The sequence below is a fragment of the Diadema antillarum genome, unplaced genomic scaffold (assembly GCF_040938485.1).
Source record: "Diadema antillarum isolate AM-2024a unplaced genomic scaffold, OU_Dant_1.0 seq00001007_RagTag, whole genome shotgun sequence".
Lineage (NCBI taxonomy): Eukaryota > Metazoa > Echinodermata > Echinoidea > Diadematoida > Diadematidae > Diadema > Diadema antillarum.
The window spans coordinates 41,181-65,000 of NW_027271844.1; the positions used below are offsets into that span (position 1 = coordinate 41,181).

General features: G+C 40.5%; 1 protein-coding gene across 1 annotated transcript in view; it reads left to right on the plus strand.

The window, feature by feature from the left end:
• LOC139742593 (uncharacterized) overlaps positions 1-23,820 on the plus strand; it is a 62,918-nt gene that overhangs the window by 27,930 nt on the left and 11,168 nt on the right. Inside the window, exons 2-5 of the mRNA XM_071653122.1 lie at positions 8,620-8,720; positions 9,867-10,034; positions 12,638-12,810; positions 13,634-13,706. Coding sequence (XP_071509223.1) covers positions 8,620-8,720; positions 9,867-10,034; positions 12,638-12,810; positions 13,634-13,706 — 515 coding nt within the window. The remainder of the gene's footprint in view (positions 1-8,619; positions 8,721-9,866; positions 10,035-12,637; positions 12,811-13,633; positions 13,707-23,820) is intronic.

Below are 23,820 nucleotides of genomic sequence, written 5' to 3' on the forward strand. Positions count from 1 at the left end.
ATTAATAATAATCAAATCCTTGACTTGTAAGCCAGACAAGGGTAAGAACTTGTCCTGCATGGCATGTGACAATGGCGCATGAAGAAATGCATTGATATTTTAAAGGGGCATAGTCCCGGTAGTGTAGAGGGCAATGTTGATGATACTGCCGATCACCGTTAGCATTGATACGAAGATTAACGAAGTTGAGCTGTCATCAAGAGTAAAGTGCGTAGCTGTTGCTAAGTAACGTTGCCTTCGTTGTCTTCTCTGCACATTGCTCAGTCTGTAGTAATGCCAGGGTGCGTGCATATGTGCTTGTTCAATTATGACATCACAAAAGAAGTTTGCTATTTAAGCTGTCATCCCCCTCAGCCGAATCATGAGCCGAACTGTGATCTGACCACTGACTACAGTGAATCGGACTTCTTCGGACTCGGGGAAGTGGGCCAAAGCGTAAGCGCCAAAGAGGAGTCCATAGCGTAGGTCTCTATAGGAAACTTGCGCTGTGCGCCCGTGTACGCATTTGACTAAAACACCTGGACCATGACACAACTTGCCCCACTCGCCACATAACTAGATTAAAGCTCACACCATTTTATAGGCATATGTGACCCGCTACAACAAAAGGATCCTAAAGTCGCTGACGGGTGAGCCGAGAAAATCGAGTTTGAGTCAGATCACCAAAATCTGTCAAAACGTTCGGATTTCTGTTTTTAACATAATCTTGTAGTCTAATGTATCTTCTATCATCTACTGAAATTTCGAAGCTAAATGATCAAAGGAAAGGCCTGAAAATAGCATTTTTCTGGGTCCATGCTTTGCTCGTTCGTCAGCGACTTTAGGATCCTTTTGTTGTAGCGGGTCACATATATGCTGTGTGGAGATTCATCAAAGTACTTCGTTTGCAGCTGAGTGATTTTTCTTTTGATTTTTTGTTGTTGCTGTGTGTGAATGGTGGTAAATAAAATAGATTTTTGCATCATATGATGCAAAGACCAATAACTCCTCTATGTGTGTGTTTGTGTGTGTGTGCAGCTTGAAGTTTGAGTCCCTATGTAGTTCCAAGAATACATCTATGCGCTCTCTCCTTCATGGGGTGCGTTTCATGAAGTCATCACATAAAAGTCTGTACATAAATCTCAGAATGGCCACAGTCGCTCATATGCAGCTACAGTATGAGACTTTCAATTCCATTTCATGAAATCTTCCATATTAATTCGCTCATAAGACACACTTAAAGTGTGTCTTATGAGCGAAAAGTCTCTCATATTAAAGACTTTTGTGAAACAAACCCCAGGTGAACATGGCTTTTTTTTTGTGTGTGTATACCGAGACATTTTCCTTCATCTTCCTCCTCTTGTTCCTCCTCTTCTTCTTTCTCTTCCTCCTCTCTTTGCGTTGTCGTGTATCCACCCGTAGTTATGAATTTTTTAGCCCTTTTTACACTTGTGTTTCTTAACCCCATACAATGTACTTTCTCTGACCCAGGACTATCGTTAATCCCGTACCAATTTTTTCAGCTTTTTACACTTGCCCATAAAATCCCGTACTAAGCTCTTGTCCTGGGCTAAAGAGAAAACTGACCTTTTTACACTCGTATTTCTTAGTCCCGTACTTTCCAAACCACATGAATATTCATGATTACGCTGTGCACTGTACAAGTACACGCACTCACCGGCAGCACTGGATTACCTCGTTTCTGATTGGTCAGTGGGGGTTAGACTTCGTCTCCGTCCCTTATCCCCGGATTATTTCTTCGTTCTGTTTACACTCGCTTGCTTGGCACCGCAATTGCGGGGTTAGCACCGCAATTGCGGTGCTTACCCTGCTTTTTTGCAGGGCCAGGTAGTATGGGATTATCTGTGGGGCTAGCCCACTTTGGCAAAAACAACTGTAAACAGAAAGTGGGTTAAGGAAAGTCCGGTACCAACGGTAGGGCTAAGGCCCCCCCTTAGCCCCACCGTTGGTATGGGACTAAGCAAAAATTTGCAAGTGTAAAAAGCCCTTTCAGACACTGGTCTGTCTAAACTGCTGATCATGATTGGGTGATTACAAATACAGCTAATTTGCCCATCTCTATGGAGGTTTTAGCAATTTTGAATCTGGCTTCTTTGAATATTACATTGTAACTTTGTGCTTACTATCTGCGCCGGGTCTAGAGGATATCTATTTCCGGGAAACCTGAAACCTGATGTGCTGTAGATCGGAGTAGTACGGTAGTAGACGTCTGGCAGTGTTTATAGTTACGTTCAGATGGGAGCCCTTAACCTCGAGGTTAGGAAACCTCGAGGTTAGAGCTTGTAGTTAGGGACCGTGAAGACGCACTCGTAGTTAGCAAACCTCGAGGTTTGCTCGATGTTTTGAGCCACGAGAAATCTTATGGTTAGCGCTCTAACCACGAGCCGCGGGGGGTCCCCACTCGTAGTTAAGCACCGTGTGGACACAAAAGCAACGAACTCAAAGTTAAGAGTGACCTCGCCGTGACCTCCAGCCCCCACAATTTCCCTCTGCTTCTGGGTCAACCTCCCAAACGTAAATATACCACAAATACACTACACGTGCGCGCGAGGTGAAAAACCTATGATGCACATCACAACAGCATCATCTTTTCTTCCTATGCGCTTGATCTGTGAAACTGAACACGTCAAACTCGCTACTGTATTCTATTTCCTTCTCCGACGCTAAAAAATTGTTTTCGACGAATATCTTATAAAGGCATAAAGTCATCAGTGTAGCGCTATCTCTGCATACCATGATAGAGGAGCTGGTGCCGCCGGTGGGAAAAGGAGTACCGGTAAGCGGGTCCGACAGGGTCGGACTAAAGAAGAAATAGACGCCTTGTTAGAAGTGTGGGCTGAAACTTCCGGTTTTGTGGTTTTAACATCGAGTGGAACCCACTCGTAGTTACGGTGGGGGGGGGGGGGGGCAGAAGCTTTACCTCGAGGTTTCGTTACCTCGAGGAGGTTAAGATTGGTCGGGCCGTAAACATGTAGTAAACACGATTTACTCCGCTGATTGGCCAGCCTCTCTAAAAATTTACAAGGTAACGCCCACAAACAACAGTAAGGCCTAGCGTAAAATTTCTAGATCATTCCATGCGACTACACTCGCAGCAAAAACACTTCACTAACGACAATGGCCGACTCCCGAGAACTGATACGGTGGGAAGACAGAAGAGACAACTACGGAACAACATGGGAAGAACACAAGATGAACTGGAGCAACAATGGCATAGCCGTGCTATGCCCTGTTCAGAAAGGTGGCAAAAAACGTGCCATGGCAAATCATCCGAACGATCAACCGAAGCAACCCGTACGACATGGGCATCGACGTCGAGTCATGGGTCAACAGGCTGCTGATAGAGTGGTTCGAGGACATGACGTATTACTTTGAGCGTGTTTCTACTGAGAGCACCTCACATCCCTGGCATCGCCACGAATTTTGTCCAACGAAGCACCTCGTATTTTACGACCACTCGAGCTGTTTCTACTGAGCGATAAAATACGAGGTGATGCAAAGGTGACGTGCAAATGCGGCGATTCCGGAAGTCAGGTATTTTTAAATCACAGATTGGGTCACGTGCGCACTGTACTGAACCCTGCCTGCTTTGCTACTGCGTCGGCTATTTTTTGATAAGCCATTTCGTCTCCCCATCCAATATACCCCGAACTAACATACTGGTATCCTGCCACTGACTGATGAGAAATCTTTGGAGATCGAGGGTCCAGTTGAGATTTTCTCAAGGCTGCGACATACTAATGTGGTACTCTCGCGATTCGAGACAATATAAAATGAAATAACGCGGTGTAAAATCAAAGTAAATGATGAGGGCTTAGTAATGCAATAAGTTAGGCTGTTAATCACGCGAACAATAGACGATGAATGCCACAATTCACATGTAACGTAACGTATAGGGCCTATCAACACGTACACAATTCAGCGAGTTGGTACAAACAACGCATGATGCCAACACGGTCGCTGTGTAACGTGTGTACACACGTATTTTGTACACATGTGTCGAAGGAGTGTGTGCGATGAACCGATAGAAAAGCGCGGGGAGAAATTCTAGACGTCCGATACACCACGAATTTCGCTACCCGGTGTGTTTCTACTGAGAATCGTCCTTCGCGTCACCACGCATCGACCACCTCAATAGATGGACGACGGAGCACCTCGCATCACCCGGCATCGGCCACTACCCGATCTGTTTCTACTGAGGAAAAATTCGAGGTGTCACCACGCATCGGCCGGTATCGGCCGGCATCGGCCGGTATCACCACACATCGGCTAGCATCACCTCGAATTTTCGTCGCTCAGTAGAAACACGCTCTATGACATATGGGATGGCGGCCTACACTACATGCACACATTCCACTATAAGGTGGATTGGCCGATGTATATCTGGAGGTATGGCGCTCCAAAGCGCTCTACAACTGCTACTGGAGAAACTGGCGCATCATGATGAAGTGCCTGTTCTGCATCCTACCGACTGAGGAGCAGAGACACACGGCAAGGGCAGAAACGTACGACATCTTCAGCCCCATCGGGATGGAACTGGCAAAGCAGACAGCACGACTCCGGTGGAAGGAGATCCAGGCGGAGAAGGAGAAGGCAAAGCAGAGGAGAAAGCATCACCAACGACGAAGGCAGAAGCGACTCGCAACTCTGCGACCACGAAGATACAAGACAGAACTGAGATCCAGTACGACAATCATCAAGATGTAGGTCAAGTACCTACGAAGGTCACGTAAGAGCAATACTCGGTTGACTGCAAACAGCCCTTTTCAGGGCTACCAAATAAACAAGAAAGAGATCTAAATATACTCACCAATGAGAAGTAAGAAAAACATCACACCATAAATACTACATTCTGATTGGTTGATATAAATAGCACACAGAGGTCAACGGAAGTGACCTACATATAAAGAGTATAAATAGAAGCAAAGAAACCGAGTAAACATCAAATGGGTCAGCTACTTTGCATTAATAAGCACCAGTGTAACGACATTTCTAACGAAGATATACAGGATAACGTTGAACTACTTTGGAAAAATAAACCGACTAAGACTTTGAGGGGTTATCAATCGCTCAACGCAGGCACAACATTCAGGACATGGCAGAGGACGCCAGTGCAGAAAAACAGTGTGCAGCAAACCTAAGACAAGGAGCACAGAAAGCAAGAGATGTACCCAACGGAGAAAATAGTGAGTAGAAACACTCCTCATTACACTTTAAATAATAATAAACTCAACAACAATAGAAAAAAAAGGAAAAAAGAAACCAATATTAATAATATAAATACTAATTATACTTTATCATTTCACTATTATAATTTCCAGACAATCTGCTACCATTAACGCAACACCAGGGGGAGATGTACAAAAAACTCTCTCTCGAACATCCGTGGCTCCCGGAATCCGAACACATAGGATTCATGAACCGCTTCAATATGCGGAAGATGGGGATGGGCCAATTAGAGGGACATTGCAGGGTCTTTAGCCTAGAAAACTTTCAGACAGATAAGGGGACCGTATCTGACCAGGAACAACTTGAGATCTGTGCTAATATCGCGATACGGCTGCATCGCCAATGCAGCAACATAATCACAGCGATTCACGGTCCGTCGGACCAACTCGAACCACGCAAGCAACAAGCGTACGAGAGCCACCATGTGCACTTCTTGATGTTGAAAACATGGAGGCCGACAGATCCTAGCAAACCACTCAACCTCAGACAGGGTCAAGACCTCAAAGACAATAGAGCATGGCGCAATGCGAGCGACGTCTTACAGCGCAAGATCCAGAACAAACATCTGGGTATCACGATCAAACAGGAACAACAGTCAATCAGATCATTCGACGTGATGTTTCGCTACATGCGCATAGCACCAAAGAAATTCATCATGACCACAGACGAGGACAAGAAGTTCGAGTACCTCTACGAACACACGTCCGAAGAGGACATAGTAGACTACTATCACGTCATCAAACACCGATCAAACGTTCCACAAAAGATCAACAACATCACTGCAACAAACACAACGACTGCCAAAATGCAGATGATCAAACGCCTCATAATAGAAGGCTGCAAGATGACAACTCCAAATGATCTTCCGGAAGTGATCGAAGCACGAACACAAAAGGGGCGAACCGAGGAAGCAAACGAGCTCTACAACATGGCCGCGTTAGGGATACAAACAAAGAACGCGATAGACATGGCCAACGCCATTAACGCAGCGGAAGGCAGAGCCGACACGCTAGACAAGCGCATAGACAAGTACATCAAGCTGTACGGTGAAGACGAAACGGAGACACGATGGTCTCTCGTCGTAGTTAGGGGGCAAGAGCTAAACCTCGAGGTTTCCTAACCTCGAGGTTAGGGCCTGCCGTCTGAACGTAACTTATATCAGCTGTGCAGCCAGCATTCTTTGACAGTGAGTGCTGATTTGACACCAGGTCATTGCATTCTTTAAAGGAAACCAAAACCCCAAGAGAAATGTAGATTAAGTGAAAGCAACAACATTTATTAGTAGAACGCATCAGTGAAAGTTTGGGGAAAATTTGACAATCGATGCAAAAGTTATTAATTTTTAAAGATTTGGTGTTGTAATCACTGGATAAGGAGACTACTAGAGTTCATGACGTCGTGTGTGGACAACAATAAAGAAAATATAAACAGAATTGCGCAAGAATTCATTTTCATGAAAATTACACATTCCATCAACTTGATACTGACATAAATGTTAAGGGTAGTAATTATTCACTCTGCTTTCTGAAAGCAATTAGTCAAGTGCTCTTTCATTACGCGAGAAAAATTAAAGCACGTTGAAATTTCTTTATATTTTCTTTTAATATTGTCCGATACATTATGTCATAAACTCAAGTAGTCTCCTTATCCAGTGGTTTCAACACCAAAACTTTTAAATTCATAACTTTTGTATCGATTGTCTGATTTTCCTCACACTTTCACTGATGTGTTCTACTAATGTTGCTGCTTTCTCTCAATTACCATTTCTCTTTGGGTTTTGGTTTCCATTAATGACTGGCTGACAGTAAAAAAAGCCAAAAAAGAAAAGCCAAAAAAAAAAAAATACAGTCAGTGCATCAATTCAGCACTCAATGTTATCAGTGTACTCCTGCAACTGCAGTATTTTTGATGATACTTCTTCCGTTCAATGTGGTGACATTACATGGGTTTGAACTTGAATATGGTTTGGTAATGCGCTTTTAAGTTCGTTTGAAAACAAGTTTAGAGGGATTTGTGCTGTGTATGCGAGTCATTTACAGTACGGCCAATTGAGCACCACGAGGTGAACGTATGCTGTAGGTACAATGTATATATACCGGTATTCATCTATAGGAAGTTCCTCCGTTCCAAAGTGTCAATGTCTATTAAAAACTGTGTCATTATGTTAGGGAGAAAGAGAGAGACATACTACAGATACCACAAAGTCTCGCTTCATTTCCTGTGTCGCCCACGAAATGCCTTCTGCTGACCACATGGCTGCAACCTCATCTGCTGTACAGAAGTTTTTTTACCACATCATTACCATTGGCAACTGGTGTTTAGTGTTTTGATTTGTGTAGGTTTAAATGCACAAATTCATAGTACAATGTAGGAATGACAAGACCAGTGGTTATTGAGGAGAAATAAGTTTCCACATGTGCAGTTTTGTGCTGTATTACTATGCATTTTGCAGTGGATTTTAGGCCAACATTTGTGATAACAATGCATACCATGTGTTACATAGGATTTAGCAGAATTACTCATCATTGATCACTTTGACATATTCAATTTTGTCCTGCGTTTTCCGAACATTCTTCAAGTTTACTTGAGCAAATGAAGTTGTGAGTGTATAGATCCTACCACTGTTCCATTTTCTGTTCCATTTGCAGCAATCTAATGTAGTGAAAGTAGCGGCTCCTCCAGTGTATGTTGAAATATTTATATACATGTACATGGTTTGTTTGTCAAATAGCTGACTTCCTGGTCTGGCTATTCTGTAAAACTTTGCATGAGAAACAAAAAGAAAAGACAGAAAGAGTTTAGAGAGAGAGAAATAAAGGGAGATAGAGAGGGAGAGAGATTTATATGTTTACAGTCATTCTACACTGTTTCCTCACCTGTACATGTGTATGCACACAATTAGCTCACAATAACAGAAGTGTCCACATGATACAAGTAACCAACTCTTTCTGTTTTCAGAGGAATTGATAAACTATTTGAACATAGATATTGTAAGCAGTCAAATAAGATAAACCCTCATATCTGGATTTGATATAGCGATAAAGTATATGTTGTGTCATGAGTGGCTTTTGATGCAAAATCATCTTCAATACCTTGTATTTCTTTGCAAGTGAAAAAACGTCTCTAAATAAAACTGAATGATGTAGTAAAAGTTTTAAATGTGTAATGTACAGTTTTTCTGACACGACAAAGAGTCATCCACTTGTATCGGATCTCTGATTGATGAGTTGATACCTGTGTATTTGTAGTGTGTATTGAGATGAAAAGTTTGACACCATTATCAGAGGCAGTACCAAGACAGATGAGCTTCTACTCTAACCTTTGCATTAATGTATTGTGTATATTAAAATAATGATCAAGATTTTTTGTTGTATTTTATTTCCTACCCAGATGGGGCCAAGAAGAAGATGGTACGGCAACCCAACCGCAAGCAACATGAGAGAGAGATTCAGATGCTGACGGAACAGATCAGCTCCAAGGAGGCTGAGCTGGTAAGGAGCTATAGTATCATCAATCAGACTTGAGTATGACTGAGCTTGTGACCAACTGTTGACTATGTGTATGACTCCAGGTCTGACCCTTATACTCTGGGTCTGACTCTTACTCCGACCCTGTTGTTTTACTTTGTCTGTGATTGTTGCTGTGAGTGAGTGAATCTGTTTCTGCTTTTGACTCTGACTGATCGCGAGTCTGGACCTGACTCTGACCATGAGTCCAAGTGGGACTGTGACCCTTACTGTAAAAGTGGAAATTTTCGCGCATTTCGAGCAACCCAAAACTAGCGCGAAAATAAAAGCATGCAAATATTTTTGCTTGCTATATGTTCCAGTAGTTGATGTCTTGATTCCGCGGAATTAAAAACACGCGAAACTCTTCTTACCCCACTGAGCGCGAAAAATGAGTCTCGCGAAAATATCCACCTTAATACAGTACTCTGACTGTCAGTTTGACTCTTGACTGTGAGCTTGACTCTGAATATGACTTTGACTCTGCCTGTGACTTTGACCCTGTGTGGGTCCATGACTCTCACTGGGACTCTTTACTGTTAATCTGACTGTAAGCGTAGCATTGGAGTTCTGATTGTGACTCTAAATTGTGACTCTGATTGATTCTTGTTTATTTCATGTATTTGGTACGAGTTTACTTCTAATAAAGTTCTTAATACTTCATTCGTATTTTAATTCCTCCCACGATCTTTGTGAAGGTGTGCTACAAGGAGCTGTCTCTATGCAAAAGTTCTCTGTTTTTGTTGTTAGGCCTTTATTGAATTCTTTATGGACAATGTTTCTAATACTGTCAGAAGTAAATGTGCGTGAGCACACACACACATGTGTGTGTGTGTGTGTGTGGGTGTGTGTGTGTGTGTGTGTGTATGTGTGTGTGTGTGTGTGTGTGTGTGTGTGTGTGTGTGTGTGTGTGAATACGTCATGTCAGTTCTTTGACCAGCATTTATATCAAGCAGTTTTGAATGAAGGCTGTTTTTGACTGTTTCAAAAGTGCATGGGGAGGGTGAAGGGACTCAACTTTCATGGTTGATGCTGCGTATTTCCAACAGTGTATACATAATATATTTACTATCTATTTATTGATCTATCTATTTGTCATTTTTGTGTGTGTATGTACAATTTTGTGAACAGAAATCGCTAGCAAAGTCCAGCCAGGATGCAGTGTCAGCTGAGGCGGAGGAGAAGGAGCGGCTGGTGCGGGACCAGAAGATAACCCGGGAGCAGAAGGAGCAAACCATCGTCAAGAGGAAGGAGTATGACGACCACATCCACAAGATCAGCGAGGTCATCACTAGAAATGTAAGGGAACATTCTCATCTGTTAAAGGGACACAGTCCTCACGAAATTTAAAAAAATATGTTGTTGTTGGCACCTCCAATGAACTACTTTCACCAAAAACAAACTTTAAAATCACCAAATAAGCTCGTACATTTTGGTTGAAAAAGTGTGACTCTGCATGGTGAATATGCTAATGAGCAAGTCTTGGCGGAGAGTCATACGTCGTCGATGCACAACTCTTCCCAGCCGTGTTCTGCTCGTTATCCGTACGCTCCCTAGTACTGTTTACCCGGATGCATGAAGACGTCGGTGGCTACTCCGACTCGTATTTGACATTGTTTCTACGTTGTGTGTGTGTGTGTGTGTGTGTGTGTTTGTGTGTTTGTGTGTGTGTGTATGTATTGTGTATTATATTCGCACGTGTGGACGGTACAACTAGATGATAGATGGACGGTACAACTAGATGATAGATCTACGGTAGATACGCGTACGCACCCCGTACGCGGTTTGCCTTCGCACTTTTCCAGTCTCAAGCGCAGCTGCAGCCCTACCTGTCGCCGCTCATGCATGTTCTATATATAGTATACGTACAGAGTGTACATATTTGTAGATAGAAACGATTCTACACAGGCCTGCTAGTACACTACAGGGGCGACCGCATTCAGCGTCGTCTGGTCAGGCTATCTTACATCAGTAGTTTTGCTCGAATCGTGCAGAAAATTTCCCAGGAAAATCCTTTTTTCCGTCCCAGACCAACAAAAGTATCGTGAAAGGTGAGCTGTGTGGCTGGGAAATATCGGTACAACGATGCCGAACATAAGAAACTTAGGGCCTACAAAATCTCGAAATCGTGTTGTGACCTACCTGTGCGTGGACAATTTGTGAAGCGATGTTTTTACGTGGACCGGCAGGCTGTGGCCCTCGGTTATAAACCGAGAAAACTCCTGAAACCAGATGCAATCCTGACCATTTGCTCACATGAGTTATAAAACAGAAATACCTCGAGCATCGACTTCGAAGAGAACCGAGGGAAAAAAGCGTAGAGAGGTAAGGAAAGTGGCTAGCTATGTTTAATTTACCGTGGGCCTGCAGCCGGGGTTGGACTGCGCATGCAGTACAGTGCCACTGAGCTAGCTGCTGCCAGTGCCGACTGGACATGCACGGCAAAGTGGAGCGAAATCATATCCCTACGACCCCCTGTTACCCTTCCCGGCTCACGTCATATATTTTTTTTTTTTTCGAGGAAAGGCGATTATCTGACTACTTACAGAAATATTGAGATACAAACAATATTTTCTTTGAAGAATTCGACTCTCTCATGCACAGGTTATCTTCGGTTTGAATGCCAAAATCGACTGGACGGAGTCGATCGAGTGTACTGTGTATGTATACATTGGTATGGTAAGGATTTGCGCGCGAGAGTGGTTTCTACGCTAAGAAGTATGCAACACGGACGGAAGCTAGAAAACGACCGTGCCTATTTGATGTCAAGTTCATGGTATATTTGGTTTAAAAATACATATAAATTTATGTTTACAATATTAATTTTTCGTAAATTATATATATCTACGCTTGAAATATTTTGTTTGAAATTATAAAACCACAAACTTTCACATTATATGATGAAATTGCAACTAATCATTTGAACACTTGAATTGGTTTTAGAGGCACGGCTGTCAACTTGGTGAGTAGGGCATGCACTACGTAGCATCTTTTTGCCGGCTCTTTCACGATCGCTTGCAGGAATTATTTTTCAAAAATCGCGTACGGAGACAATTTTTGATGTCCAAGCGTATAAATTGGTGAAAGTTGATATTTTTTACTCTTCTTAATTATCAGTACAGTGAAAATCTCAGGACTGCTTCCCTTTAACTGTTTGTGTGAATTTGAGTGTTAAGTGGCACAGAAAAACACCATTGTGCCATCTATTCAAAGTCCCTGGTGCAAAAGGGGTGAAATGTTACTGTGCGTTGAGTGCTGATTGGCACAGAGAGCTCCATAGCATTGTATGCACTGTCTAAAGTCCCTGGTGCAGAAAGGGTTAACAATGTAAAGCCCCCCACAAAAAGGAACCACAAAAAAAATGAAAACCACAAAAAGTGTGAAAACCTACAAAATCAAAATGAAACCAGACAAGACAGAACAATGCCTTCTCGTTTACAAATGAAAACATACGGATGAATTTCATTGAGAAATTTTGTTCTTTTCATGAAAGCTTAATGAAAGTTTTGAACAGCTATGTCAAAGCTTTACTAGTTAGTAGTACAGTAATGTCCCAGAAAAATTAGATTTTTACATTCTTTTATAAATTTCTAAAACATGGTAATTATTCTGATGTGACATTACAAATTATAATGCCAGTGTTCTAGTGAGGATTTAACAACCAAAACTCTGAAAGACTACCAGTACCTTGGAACTTAATTCTCCTTATCCTCCTCTCTTGCTCTTTTTCCTTCTTGGTTTTTTTCATCCTCCTGTTACACACTCTGTCTATCTCTTTTCCAGTCTTTTCTCATATACTTGCTGATCTCTTCCTTTCTTCCTATTATGTAATCTCTATTAATTGAAATGTTCCTTCAAATGATTGATTATTCTTTTCTCCTCCTCCTCCTCCATCTTCCTAGAACGACGCCCTCTCTCGCATCAAGGCCAACCTCCACTACAAGACGGAGAAGGCGGTGGACGACGCCATCCGCAAGCTGGAGTACCAGCTCCAGAATCGCAGTTTCACGCTTCGTGAGGAGACGCGCATCGTAAAGGAGATCTCCAACCTGAAGCGCTCCAAGAAGGAAGTCGTGTGAGTAATGAACATTATATAGTCATTTTTTTTTTCCCACCCTGATTGATGAATTACAAAAATGAAAGGACAGCAGAAAATGTGTGCCTCTGTCTCTGATATAGCATAGGACCTTTTTTGTTCTTTTTTAAATCTAATTTGTTGGAAATCCATCAATCTCATTTTGATAACTAAGGTCTGAATAGAACAAGTGAACCCAAAGTCATGTGGAGGTTTGGGACAGTGTAAGAGTTTTGATCTTATATGATATGATAATAGGCCTTCTTGTAACTACTGTATAGGCAACCTTTGAACCTTTCACAACATAGAATATATGAAATCATTTGTGAATGATTATTAAGCAAATGGTGCTCCCATTTTCACAGTGTTGACTTTTTTAAAATCTAGAATTTCTTAATTTGAAGGGTTCTATCACACCATTAGATTTTGTTGTTGTTTTTTTAATAAGAAATTGAATGGAGACTTGAGCAAGCAAATTAAGTCTTTTGTGCTTTTGGTACTTCACTAGATTTGCGTGATACATGAATTTGCCTGATTTTTTTTGTTCATGAAAAAACATTTGAAATACGAACTCTCACATATCCATAACTTTCTTTTCTTTTTTTGTTGGGTTTTCTGTTCTTGAATTAGACCCAATGAAGTTTTGTCGATAATTGAACTCTAATGAAATTATTCCTTTTTTTTTTCAAAAACTCTTCTGCTTGAATTATCTAGTGTCATATTTAAAAGCTCCTACTATGTAGTGTAGAGTGTCTCTGTACGAATAATAGTGATTTAGTTTTGATAACAGACGTAAAAATGCATCTGTTTGTGTTCATCCCAGGGTGTACCAGACGAAGAGAGTGGAAATTGAGACAGATAAGAGGAAAAGGGAGGACATGAAAAAGCAGAGAAATGTAAGAATTGACTTGTTTTTTTCTCTCTCGCTCTTGAGAATTGCTCTGTGAGGATCGAAACTTTACCTGTTGAGACCTGGTTAGAGGTGGCACAGTGCTCCGTGTTCTCTTGTGTTGGATTCAGGGGCCCGTTGCATAAAACTAATACCATTGAATTTCAATGGTAACTACCGTCAAAATTAGGCGTCACAGCCAATCAGCATCAAGGATTCTAAAATTTACCGCTAATTTGAAGACTCACCGCTAGAAAGGAGCGGTAAGTCCAGCGGTAAGGGTTTTATGCAACAGGGCCCTGATGTGTGAGGTGGATTGCTCACAAGCTGAGTTTTGCTAGGCCAAGGAAGTCCTGATGTTGTGTTTGCCAGACAGTTTTCATTCTTCACTGTGATTCAGTCTTCAAAAGGGACCGTATGGTTTTGGTTAAGACCTAATGTCAGGTTTCTACCATTTTGTGGGGTGAGATAATGGGAAACTACTTATGAAATATGAAAGAGCATGTGATTCCCAAGAGGAATTCAACTTTTATTTGATGAAAATTGTTTTTGAAATGGCTGAGATATGCAAACAGAGCTATCCGAATAAAAGGTGGGACCCACCTTTTATTATGATCGCTTTGTTTTACTATGTTTTTGGATGTCTCAGCCATTCCAAAACCGAATTTTATCAAATAAACTTTGAATTCCTCTTAGAGTGTTATGCTCTGTACTATTTCATGAGTGGTTTCATGGTATCTCGCAAAAAGTTAAAAGCCCAATCCTCATCTATCCACCAATACTGTACCATTCCTATTAACACAGTATTTCAATAGTCACAGCCACACAGATTGCATCACTCCATGTGGGTGACACAACGTTTGCTCCTGCAACAATTACTCCGGTCTTATTTTCTCTAAGGACTTCGGGTTAAGGGTAGGGTTGTGATAGGGTTCTAGGTTTAGTTTGATTGGAGGATTAGGATTATGGTTAGGGTTATAAATGTTTCTGGGTAGAAATTTATGTTTGGCGTAGCGTGCAGGTATTTCATGGGAGCGATTGTCCCAGGAGCAAATGTCATGGAACCCTCCCTGTGATCCAATCCTTATCAATATTGAATGTTTGCCGCTACATTGGTGTGAAAGTTTTTATTTTTGTCCATTGCCAAGAGACAAAAAGGTGCACAATTTGTTTTGTATCTTCAATGTCTCATATGTGCATCAGATGTGTAGGCTGTAAAGTTTAAAGGTCCAGTTTAGCTTTGGGAGCAGTGATTTAAAAAAACATTCAAGATATCACATTTGATGCATACCTGTATGTGTAGGTCTGTTGTATCACAAAACATCCTACCATATAAAATTTTTGCAATAAAGCTTAAAATATAAGGACATATCAGTAATTTTCTTAATAAACCGTAACTGTAGATAGTTTAGTCTGGAAACATTTTTATTATAACTATTGTTCACATTATGTGTATTTAACAATACTTAACATCGATAATACAGATTCAAATTTTTACAGTTGTTTCTGTACCTAAACTCACATTTTAGAAAATGTTTTAAAGTACTAATGCTGGGTTTTTGTTTCATCTGCAAATTGTAAATTATGCCTTTAAATGATATTCGATAGGTGGTAGTGCAGAACCTCGTGGTTTGAGGTATCTAAGTAGACAGGAAATTATGAATCTGTTATGGATTGCAGACATGGGCCTTTCAGCCACAAACCATCCGTCCCCTTTGTAAACACCCAAAATCCAGATCTATGTAAGTCACCCATGACCACAGTTCTCTCCTGTTGAATGCGAGATGGTTCTCGTCCCCTTGACATTTGTGCGGCGTTTAACAACCTTCATGGAATTTGATTGGTGGTGTGTGAAAGCCAGCTGACCTACATACAATTAATTCAGGCGAGGATATGGTCCATTTGATCACATGTGTCATGATGGCAGTCAGTCTTAGAATGTATGAATTACACTTAACCTTCATACTTTGTGGTTGAAGGGCTCTATGAATGTGGTATGCCTTGTGTTTGTGTGTTTGTGCGTGCGCGTGTGTTTGTTTGTATTTTTGTGTGTGTAACTACCAGCAATATCAAGCAGCTGATTATAAGGTGTGCAATGTCAAACAGTTTTATTTTACTACAAATCATAAATATTAAAATGATACATGGTTATAAATGTCTGCACATATCTGTTATTTTTTTATTTTTTATTTTTATTTTTATTTTTTTTTGAGGGGGGGGGGGGAAGGAGGGGAATGGGGTAAGATGTAAAACGCTGTGTCCCTTGGATAGGATATTAAATGGAGGGTCCAATGTGACTAAGTCACGACTCGCGCACATTTGAATTCCCACTTCATTCATCCGTCACAAAGAGCAGGGTGCTAACCTCGTGAAGTGGTCCACCTTATTACCTACCCATGCAAGAAAAATGAGAGAATGATACTGACCCCTCATGGTTCCCCCCCCCCCCCCCACGAGGTGACACGCAATAGTCAGCCGACAGTATCAACCAGACCTGTTATGCCATATAGTGCCATATTGTGCCATATGACAAAGAAAGTTACACTGAGCAATTTTTAGTATGCTCTTGTCTACCTTTAAACACATCCCCAGTTAGTGTTTGTTCGTTTGTTGTTCATTTGTTGTTGTTGTTGTTTTCCAGTGAAATATAGTGTGTAGAAAATCTTTTTTTTTTTCTTGCAGGCTTATATGGCAACCTCAGGAAAAAATAAATCCAATTTCTAGCAAGCAGTGCTTCATTTTGCAAGAGTTCCCTGGTAAAGACTCAGTTTCTCTGTTGTACAGCTTTACAATGTATGTGCCATTTGAACCCCCTACCCCCCCCCCCCCCCCCCCATGAGGGCATGCACATGCCATATAATGATTTTTAGATGCAATGACAATTAATTTTGTAGATGATAACATGTTTGCTCACTAGTAAAGGCAGACTTGTAATCATTTAGACTATTAGAAAATGTTTATGACACAGCCTTTTTGTGCTACTAGAGTATGCGGACATCAAAGGGTCTGGATTAAAGGACAAGTTCACCTTCATAGACATGTGGGTTGAGTGAATGCAGCAATATTAGTAGAACACATCAGTGAGAGTTTGAGCAAAATCGGATAATCCGTTAAAAAGTTATGAATTTTTGAAGTTTCTGCTCAGTCACGGCTGGATGAAAAGACTACTATAGCTTGTGATGTCACATGAGTACAACGATGTAAAGAAAGAATAAAGAAAATTCAACATATTTCCATTTTTCTTGCATAACAAAAGAACACTCGGCTTCTCTCTTTTAGAAGGCAGGGGGAATAATATTGCCCTTAACATACGTCAGTAGCAAGTCGAAGAACTGTGCACTTTATTAAAAAAGTAAAGTTTTGTGAAATTCTCTTTTTATTTTCCTTATATAGTTGTACGCATGTGACATCATACACTGTAGTAGTCTTCTCTTCCAGCAGTGACTGCGCAAATACTTAAAATATTCGTAACTTTTGAACGGATTGTCCAATTTTCCTCAAACTTTCACTGATGTGTTCTACTAATATTGCTGCATTCTCTCAGTCCTTTATATGTATATGAAGGTGGACTTGTCCTTTAATGATAATGTCAAGGTACAAGTATTAGACTAGTTGTTCTCCTTATTTTCTTTCATGTGGTAGTAGTATACTCTGGCCAGTGATTGTTCCAGTAATGCAATGAGATGATTTCTTCCCTCATAGAAAAACATAGCAAAAGAAGAAAAAAATGGTTAATACCTAGTTGATAATAAATATCTGTAAATCTGAATGGACACATGTAAGTCTGTGATACAAGGGGCACAGATAGTGAGTGTGATGTCCCTTCTTCGTATTAAAGCTTTCATTCTGTAATAGGCAAGTGTATAGAATGATGCCATCAATACCGTCTGCCATAATTGCCTGTACGCAGCAAATTAGTCTGACCATCAAATTTATTTCGGGCCCAAATCACTGTCGGTCGCAGCCACTCCACTCTGGATCCAGGGGCGCAGTTTGACTACGACTGGTTTGTTTATCTTTCTCCACCGTCACATACGGAAACCGACCCTATGTGCATCGTTAGGATTCATGCGCAAATCAACCCTTGGATCCTTTTCCCTCCAACTGACATGTCTAGCTTTAGTGGCTTCATACATGTTTGTTCGTCTACTCTGTCCATGTATTTAATGACGCTAGGGCACCAGAAACACACACACACTTGTACACACAAACGAACCACACACAAAGTAATTAATTTCTCCAGCAGAAGGTTATCCTGATCCAAGCACAGATTTATCACAACAGTACTTCATCACTTAACAAGACTGGCAATACAGGAATACACTCAGTCTCTTTTTTGCAGTGGTTAATGATCCCCTGACATCGCATTAATACATATGTACATGTTGACTTGTGCTGATGTGAATGAGCACTCAAATTACATCATCTTGAAAACTGTGTAATGAAAGTATGTATCACAGATTTTGAGTCATCTAATATTTCACTTTTCCTGTATCCACTAAAGCTTTGCCTGTGAAAACAAACAAACAAACATAAACATAAGTTTAAATTGCTTTTTGTAATATCATTTGTAGCACAGTCATTTCATGTAAAGTGTCCTCAATATTGACCTTGATTTGCATGATATGATAATTTTTTCGAGGCAATTTGTCCTCTGGGACATTTCCACATCACATATCTTGATATTCTCACTACTGGCAATCCATTATGGATTTCTCTGAATGGCAAGACATTTTGTACACAGCCCAGTATTGTAAGTTTGTCCCAACGGTCCCACTTTCCCTCGTGAAGAATATTTCAATTCAGTTTCTCTGCTGTGATTTCTTTTTGAATAATTTTCATAAAAGCCACACAGAACGGAAACACTTCAAAAGTAGCACTTTACCAGTCTGTTTCAGATCAAGCCTCATTTTCTCTTCTTTCAAGTACATGTACTTGATTAAAGTGTGTCATTATTTTTAGAGTTGTAATTTTGTTAAATTTATTTTTACTGTAAACATATAGTGTACGCTGTCTCTGTATTAAGGTTTTATGATTCAATATACATGTACACTGCGTAATGTAATAATAGAACAATCATTTGATATCATATCTACATGAAAATCACTTTTTACATCATTGTATTGCTTGTGTATTTGTTACACTGCTTTGTCAAATTGTGGCAATTGAGCTGGTAAGGCTGTAAAGGTGATTAAATAAGCCCATGAATAGCTTTGATTTAAATGAGATTGTGCAAGAAATGAAAGATAGAGGCGCTCTACTCAACAAGGCAAAGCCGAGTTAATAGTGCGCCTCATCTTTTATTGAGTGCGAAATTATGTTCCAGTACATGAGTATTAAAAAACCATGCACTATTTGTTTTATACAACACCTCGGAGCTCAACAGATGTCAACTGCAAATACAGTAGCTTTTCAAGGGAACATGGTTGCATTGTTTTGGCCATGTCACATGACTACATAAATGGTAAACATTTGTAGCTGTAGAATCAGCCCCCCCCCCCAAAAAAAAGAGAAAAAAACAATAACAACAACAACAACAAAACAACAGCAAAACAACAAAAGACAAAAAAACAAAATGCTGCTCACATCTTGCATTTATTCTTTCAATCTTTTGTTCGTTCCGCCCAGGCAGCGGCTGGGGTCAGAATATTGAGCGCCGGAACAGACAGGAACCAGTTTTGTGCCATTCACTGCCATTCTGACCACAATTGGAGGTGCAGCCTGATGCAGAATTTAAAGGGGTGTTACATATTTTTGAGTCGTCGGCACTGTTCCGTCGTTGAACTTTATAAGAGGTTTCCCACCCACGGCTGTGAATCTAATTGCTGCCGGTCGAGAGTGTCGTGGTTCCGTTTCTCTATGCGGAGGTCTATGTATGTCACAGAAGGTTTCAACATTTCCTGTTCCGTTGTAAAATTTATTAGTCAAAGATGAGTGGTCAAAGGTCAAAGATACTCCAGAATACTTTATTCAGATTTGTACGTATATGACCTTGGAAATATTTACAAAACTTGTCATGGGAAATCTGTTTATGGGTTCGGGGATTTTCTTTTCTCCAAGTCCTGATCTTCTTGCAGTGATGCACTGCACAATGCGAATGTAGCTCCATGGTTTAATAGTGGAAAAGATAGAATTGCAATGTAAGGCCTTTAAAGTAGACTTTCTTTGGACCAATGGCTTCGTACAAAACCTATAATATGTACCCATAGTAATATCATGACCAAGTTACGATTGATTCACACTATCGAAATAAACATTGTAAACTCCATAACAGCCTTTTGCAGTTTTCAACTACACTGTACTACATTAGTCACACTTGCCTTTAATGGCAAGGTCCACCTACATTGTATAATGTTGTTCCCCCCCCCCCCCCCCCCCGAGCATTTTAGTTGGTCTTTGCAAAGTAGAAGAGCACTTCTTCTTCTTCCTTTTTTTTTTCAGAAAGCTTTAATGATGAAGAAAAATCAAAATTTGCCCTTTAAAGTCTGTAAAAAGAACGGGGGGGGGGGGGGGGATATTTAACATTGGAATGAAAAGTGTAATGAATAGATGACAGAAATTGATCTGATAGAGTATTGTAAGCTGGTGTGAATGATTCTGGTATTTGTCAGAGCTTGGGATTTTACACAAAATTTGGGCAAAACCAAACAAATATTGAAAGAATTTCTTTAGTTCTTATTGTTTGTGAGTTGTGACATTCTACAATGAGTTGTTTTGGGGTATTATGAGATCAAAAGTGTAAAATGATTTTGATCGTATCCATACAACGTTTTATTCGTGAAGCACCCTCCCCATTCAATAGCGGGTAAGTAGCATGTTACCTGATGATCCATTGTGCCCAAACAATCATACTTTCCCACAAGCTGTGTGTGATTCCCTCTAGTGTGGAAGATCAGTGCATAATGCTGTGGTCCAATTTGTTGATTATTGATAATCAGTTATCGAAAATTACATAGCAACCATGACCCGGTGTGCTCTGAGACTGCAGTACACTTCCAGCGAACTTTTTTGGTTAATATTTTTCATTTTCGTCGTTATCCACCTGAAATCATGTTCTTATGCTGTTCTTTCGCACATTTACAAGGTGAATGCACATATTAGAGCAAAAATTAACAATTCCACAGGCATATAATGACTGTGTTTTCCCTTTCAGAATCATTTTCCTTCGAAGATATTAAGGTAAATCACTTTTGATTGTGAAGCCTGTGTTGATCGAGACACAACATTGTCTTCATGGTTGCCAGGATCTTCGGTAGGGAAGTCCCTGCACACCCCCAAGAGCGCTGACAAATTGCACAACAGAGCTACATGGAATGCTATTGATGGGACTCCCCCCTCCAGGGTGGCACAAAGGGGTCCAAGGTCACAGAGAGAGAGAGAGAGAGAGAGAGATAGATCAGAACTTCCTGGTTTAAGTCTGTCATCACCACAGGCAACAAGAATGCCATGCATGCTAGCAGTATACAAATAAACAGTTAGGTGTTGGTGCCTAGAGGGTTAATGTACAATACCGGGTATGTACTTTTTGTCTAGGGGACAGGGCTGCATTCCCTCATGGGTGTGAACTTTGAACTTTATGAACTTGAACTATACTTGTAAATGTATTTCTGTCAACTCCTTTTGGGGCATGAGAAATACAATATATGAAAGTTTGATAAAAGAATTTTTAAGAATAATTATTGAAAGAAAACATGCCCCTTGTATGATCATTGCTAGATGTATATAGGTTTTCTTCCAGGCTTTTGCCTATTTAAATTGTTTGTTCTTCATAATCTGTGTATAAATCATTCACACTGCTTTAGTCTAAAGTCCAGACTTGATGCTCATAATCAGTGCTTTAAAGGGTGTGTACAGTTCTGGTCGCGGTGAGGATTTAGCTTTTAACGTTTTACGAGATATTCAGAAACCACTCTATGAGATGTCAAAGAGCATGCAATTCTAAGGGGTATCAAAAGTTTATTTGATGAAAATTTGTTTTTAAATGTCTGAGATATCCAAAAACAATGTGAAATAAAGAGATCCTACAATATATAATAAAGGTGGGGCATGTCGCCTTTTATTATTATCCTTTTGGGGATATCTAGCTAAGCCATTTGAAAACCAATTTTCACCAAATAAATGATGAATCCTTCTTAAAATCGCATGTTCTTTCATATTTCATTAGAAGTTTCTCATTATCTCATGTAGGAATGTTCAAAACATGAATCCCCACCTCAACCACTACTGTACAGTCCCTTTAAAGAGCAAATTTGTGCCAAGAGCCGAGGGAAAAGGTAGATTGATGTGCTGCCACACCCAGATTCAATATATTGAACCATATTTATGATTTTCAACGGTACAACTCTGCATCTCATATACTTTCTGGACATTCAGTTTATCAGCAGTAGTCACTCACGACTCTCGGCAAATATTGCAGTGCTTTTATATGCAGCTTTGCCTGGCATAGCAATAAGCAGGCGTGTATTATGAATGCATTGTGCAGCAGGCCTCTCGACTTTGTCATTCCCCATTTGCAACTACAATACATCATGTGAAGTCAATGGCATTTAGAAATGCTGTGGTGAGATAGCTGTACAAAACGTCACAATGAGAGTAACTCATATGACAGGTCATGGCGTCTAATGAGAAAGCCACTCCTCAGCCGGATCTAGTCAAGCTGTCGTTGGCATACTATGTGTGTTTGGCTGTGTCTGACTGTGCCATCCATGTGAGTCTGCCCCCACGAAACTGTGAAACCATTGATTGTCAATTCACGAGGATGTCAAATCAATGCCATGCTGCTTGAATCCACTTGTATTTTTAATACTTTGTGAGAGTCCAACGTACTACCTGTATTGAAACAAGAAAGTAAAGTCTGTACATGCATGATATCAGCACATTCAGACAATTTGAATATGATGCAAAACTTCCGTCGCACTTACTTTTCAAGTATCATGAGCATGTGCACTACTAGATTTCAAAACAGCATCTTCTACCCTGTATGAGTGAAAGTACATGATGACATTTGCTCCTGCAATGAATGCTCTAGTCTTATTTTCTCCAAGGACCTAGGCCGGGTTACTGTAAAACATGATATATTCACGGCATACAATTTTCACGAATTGGAGCCGACAGCCTTTTTTTTGCGGCATGAAATTTTCGCGAACTGCCGCTGGCATTCAATGCGTATAGTTTAGACAAGAACTTTCGCTTGCATTTTAATTTCGCGAATCTTGGAGCTCGCGAAATTCACCAAATTAAAATGCGCGCGAACATTCCGCGTTTTACAGTAGGGTTAGGGTTGTGACAGAGTTTTAGGTTTAGTTTGGTATGAAGATTAGGATTAGGGTTGGGGTTATTTTTGTGGATAGAATTTATGTGTGGCTTTAATAGAATGCAGATATTTCATGGGAACAATTGTCACAGAAGCAAATGTGTCATGGAACCGAGTGAAACACAGCAGAAAACAAACAAAGAGGGAAAAGGAAGAAGAAATGCTGTGTGGGTGTGGGAGGATGAGGAGGAAGCTGACAGGGAAATATAATGAGCAGCCCCTTTCTCAGTCAAACCTTGACAGTTTTCACCAGAGTTTGTCTGACGTTGGTGTAATGGGCATCAGAAAGAGCACCCATGTGCCACATTTCAGCTCCAGATTAGCGTGGTAAAAAGCAGCAGGAAAATGCCGGCTGTCATGGTATTTCCTGCAGTTTGACTGAAACCTTGACTATCTCCCCATGTTTTTCAACCTCCCCCCCCCCCCCCCCCCCAAAAAAAAAAAAAAAAAAAAAAAAAATCAATCTCCCTGAAGGCAGGTGTCTACTTATCAAAAAAAAAATAACAATGAATAAAAAAATAATCAAAAATGGGCATATATTAGCACACACACGTGTACACATTCAACACTGGCAACAGCCAGTAGAGTGATGTGCTACGATTTAGATGTGACAAGTTGTCTTTTTTGTTTGTTTCTGTTTCAATTAGTAGTCACAATGAATTAACTTCCAACTGTTTATGCCTCTACGATGCTCGTAACAAGGAGGTTTTGCCCTTTATGTTCATAATATACACTTCTTCTTTTTTTTTTTATGGCAGATCTTTGTTTCAAGAAAATTGTGAATACGTGCCATCCACAATGTTTTGTT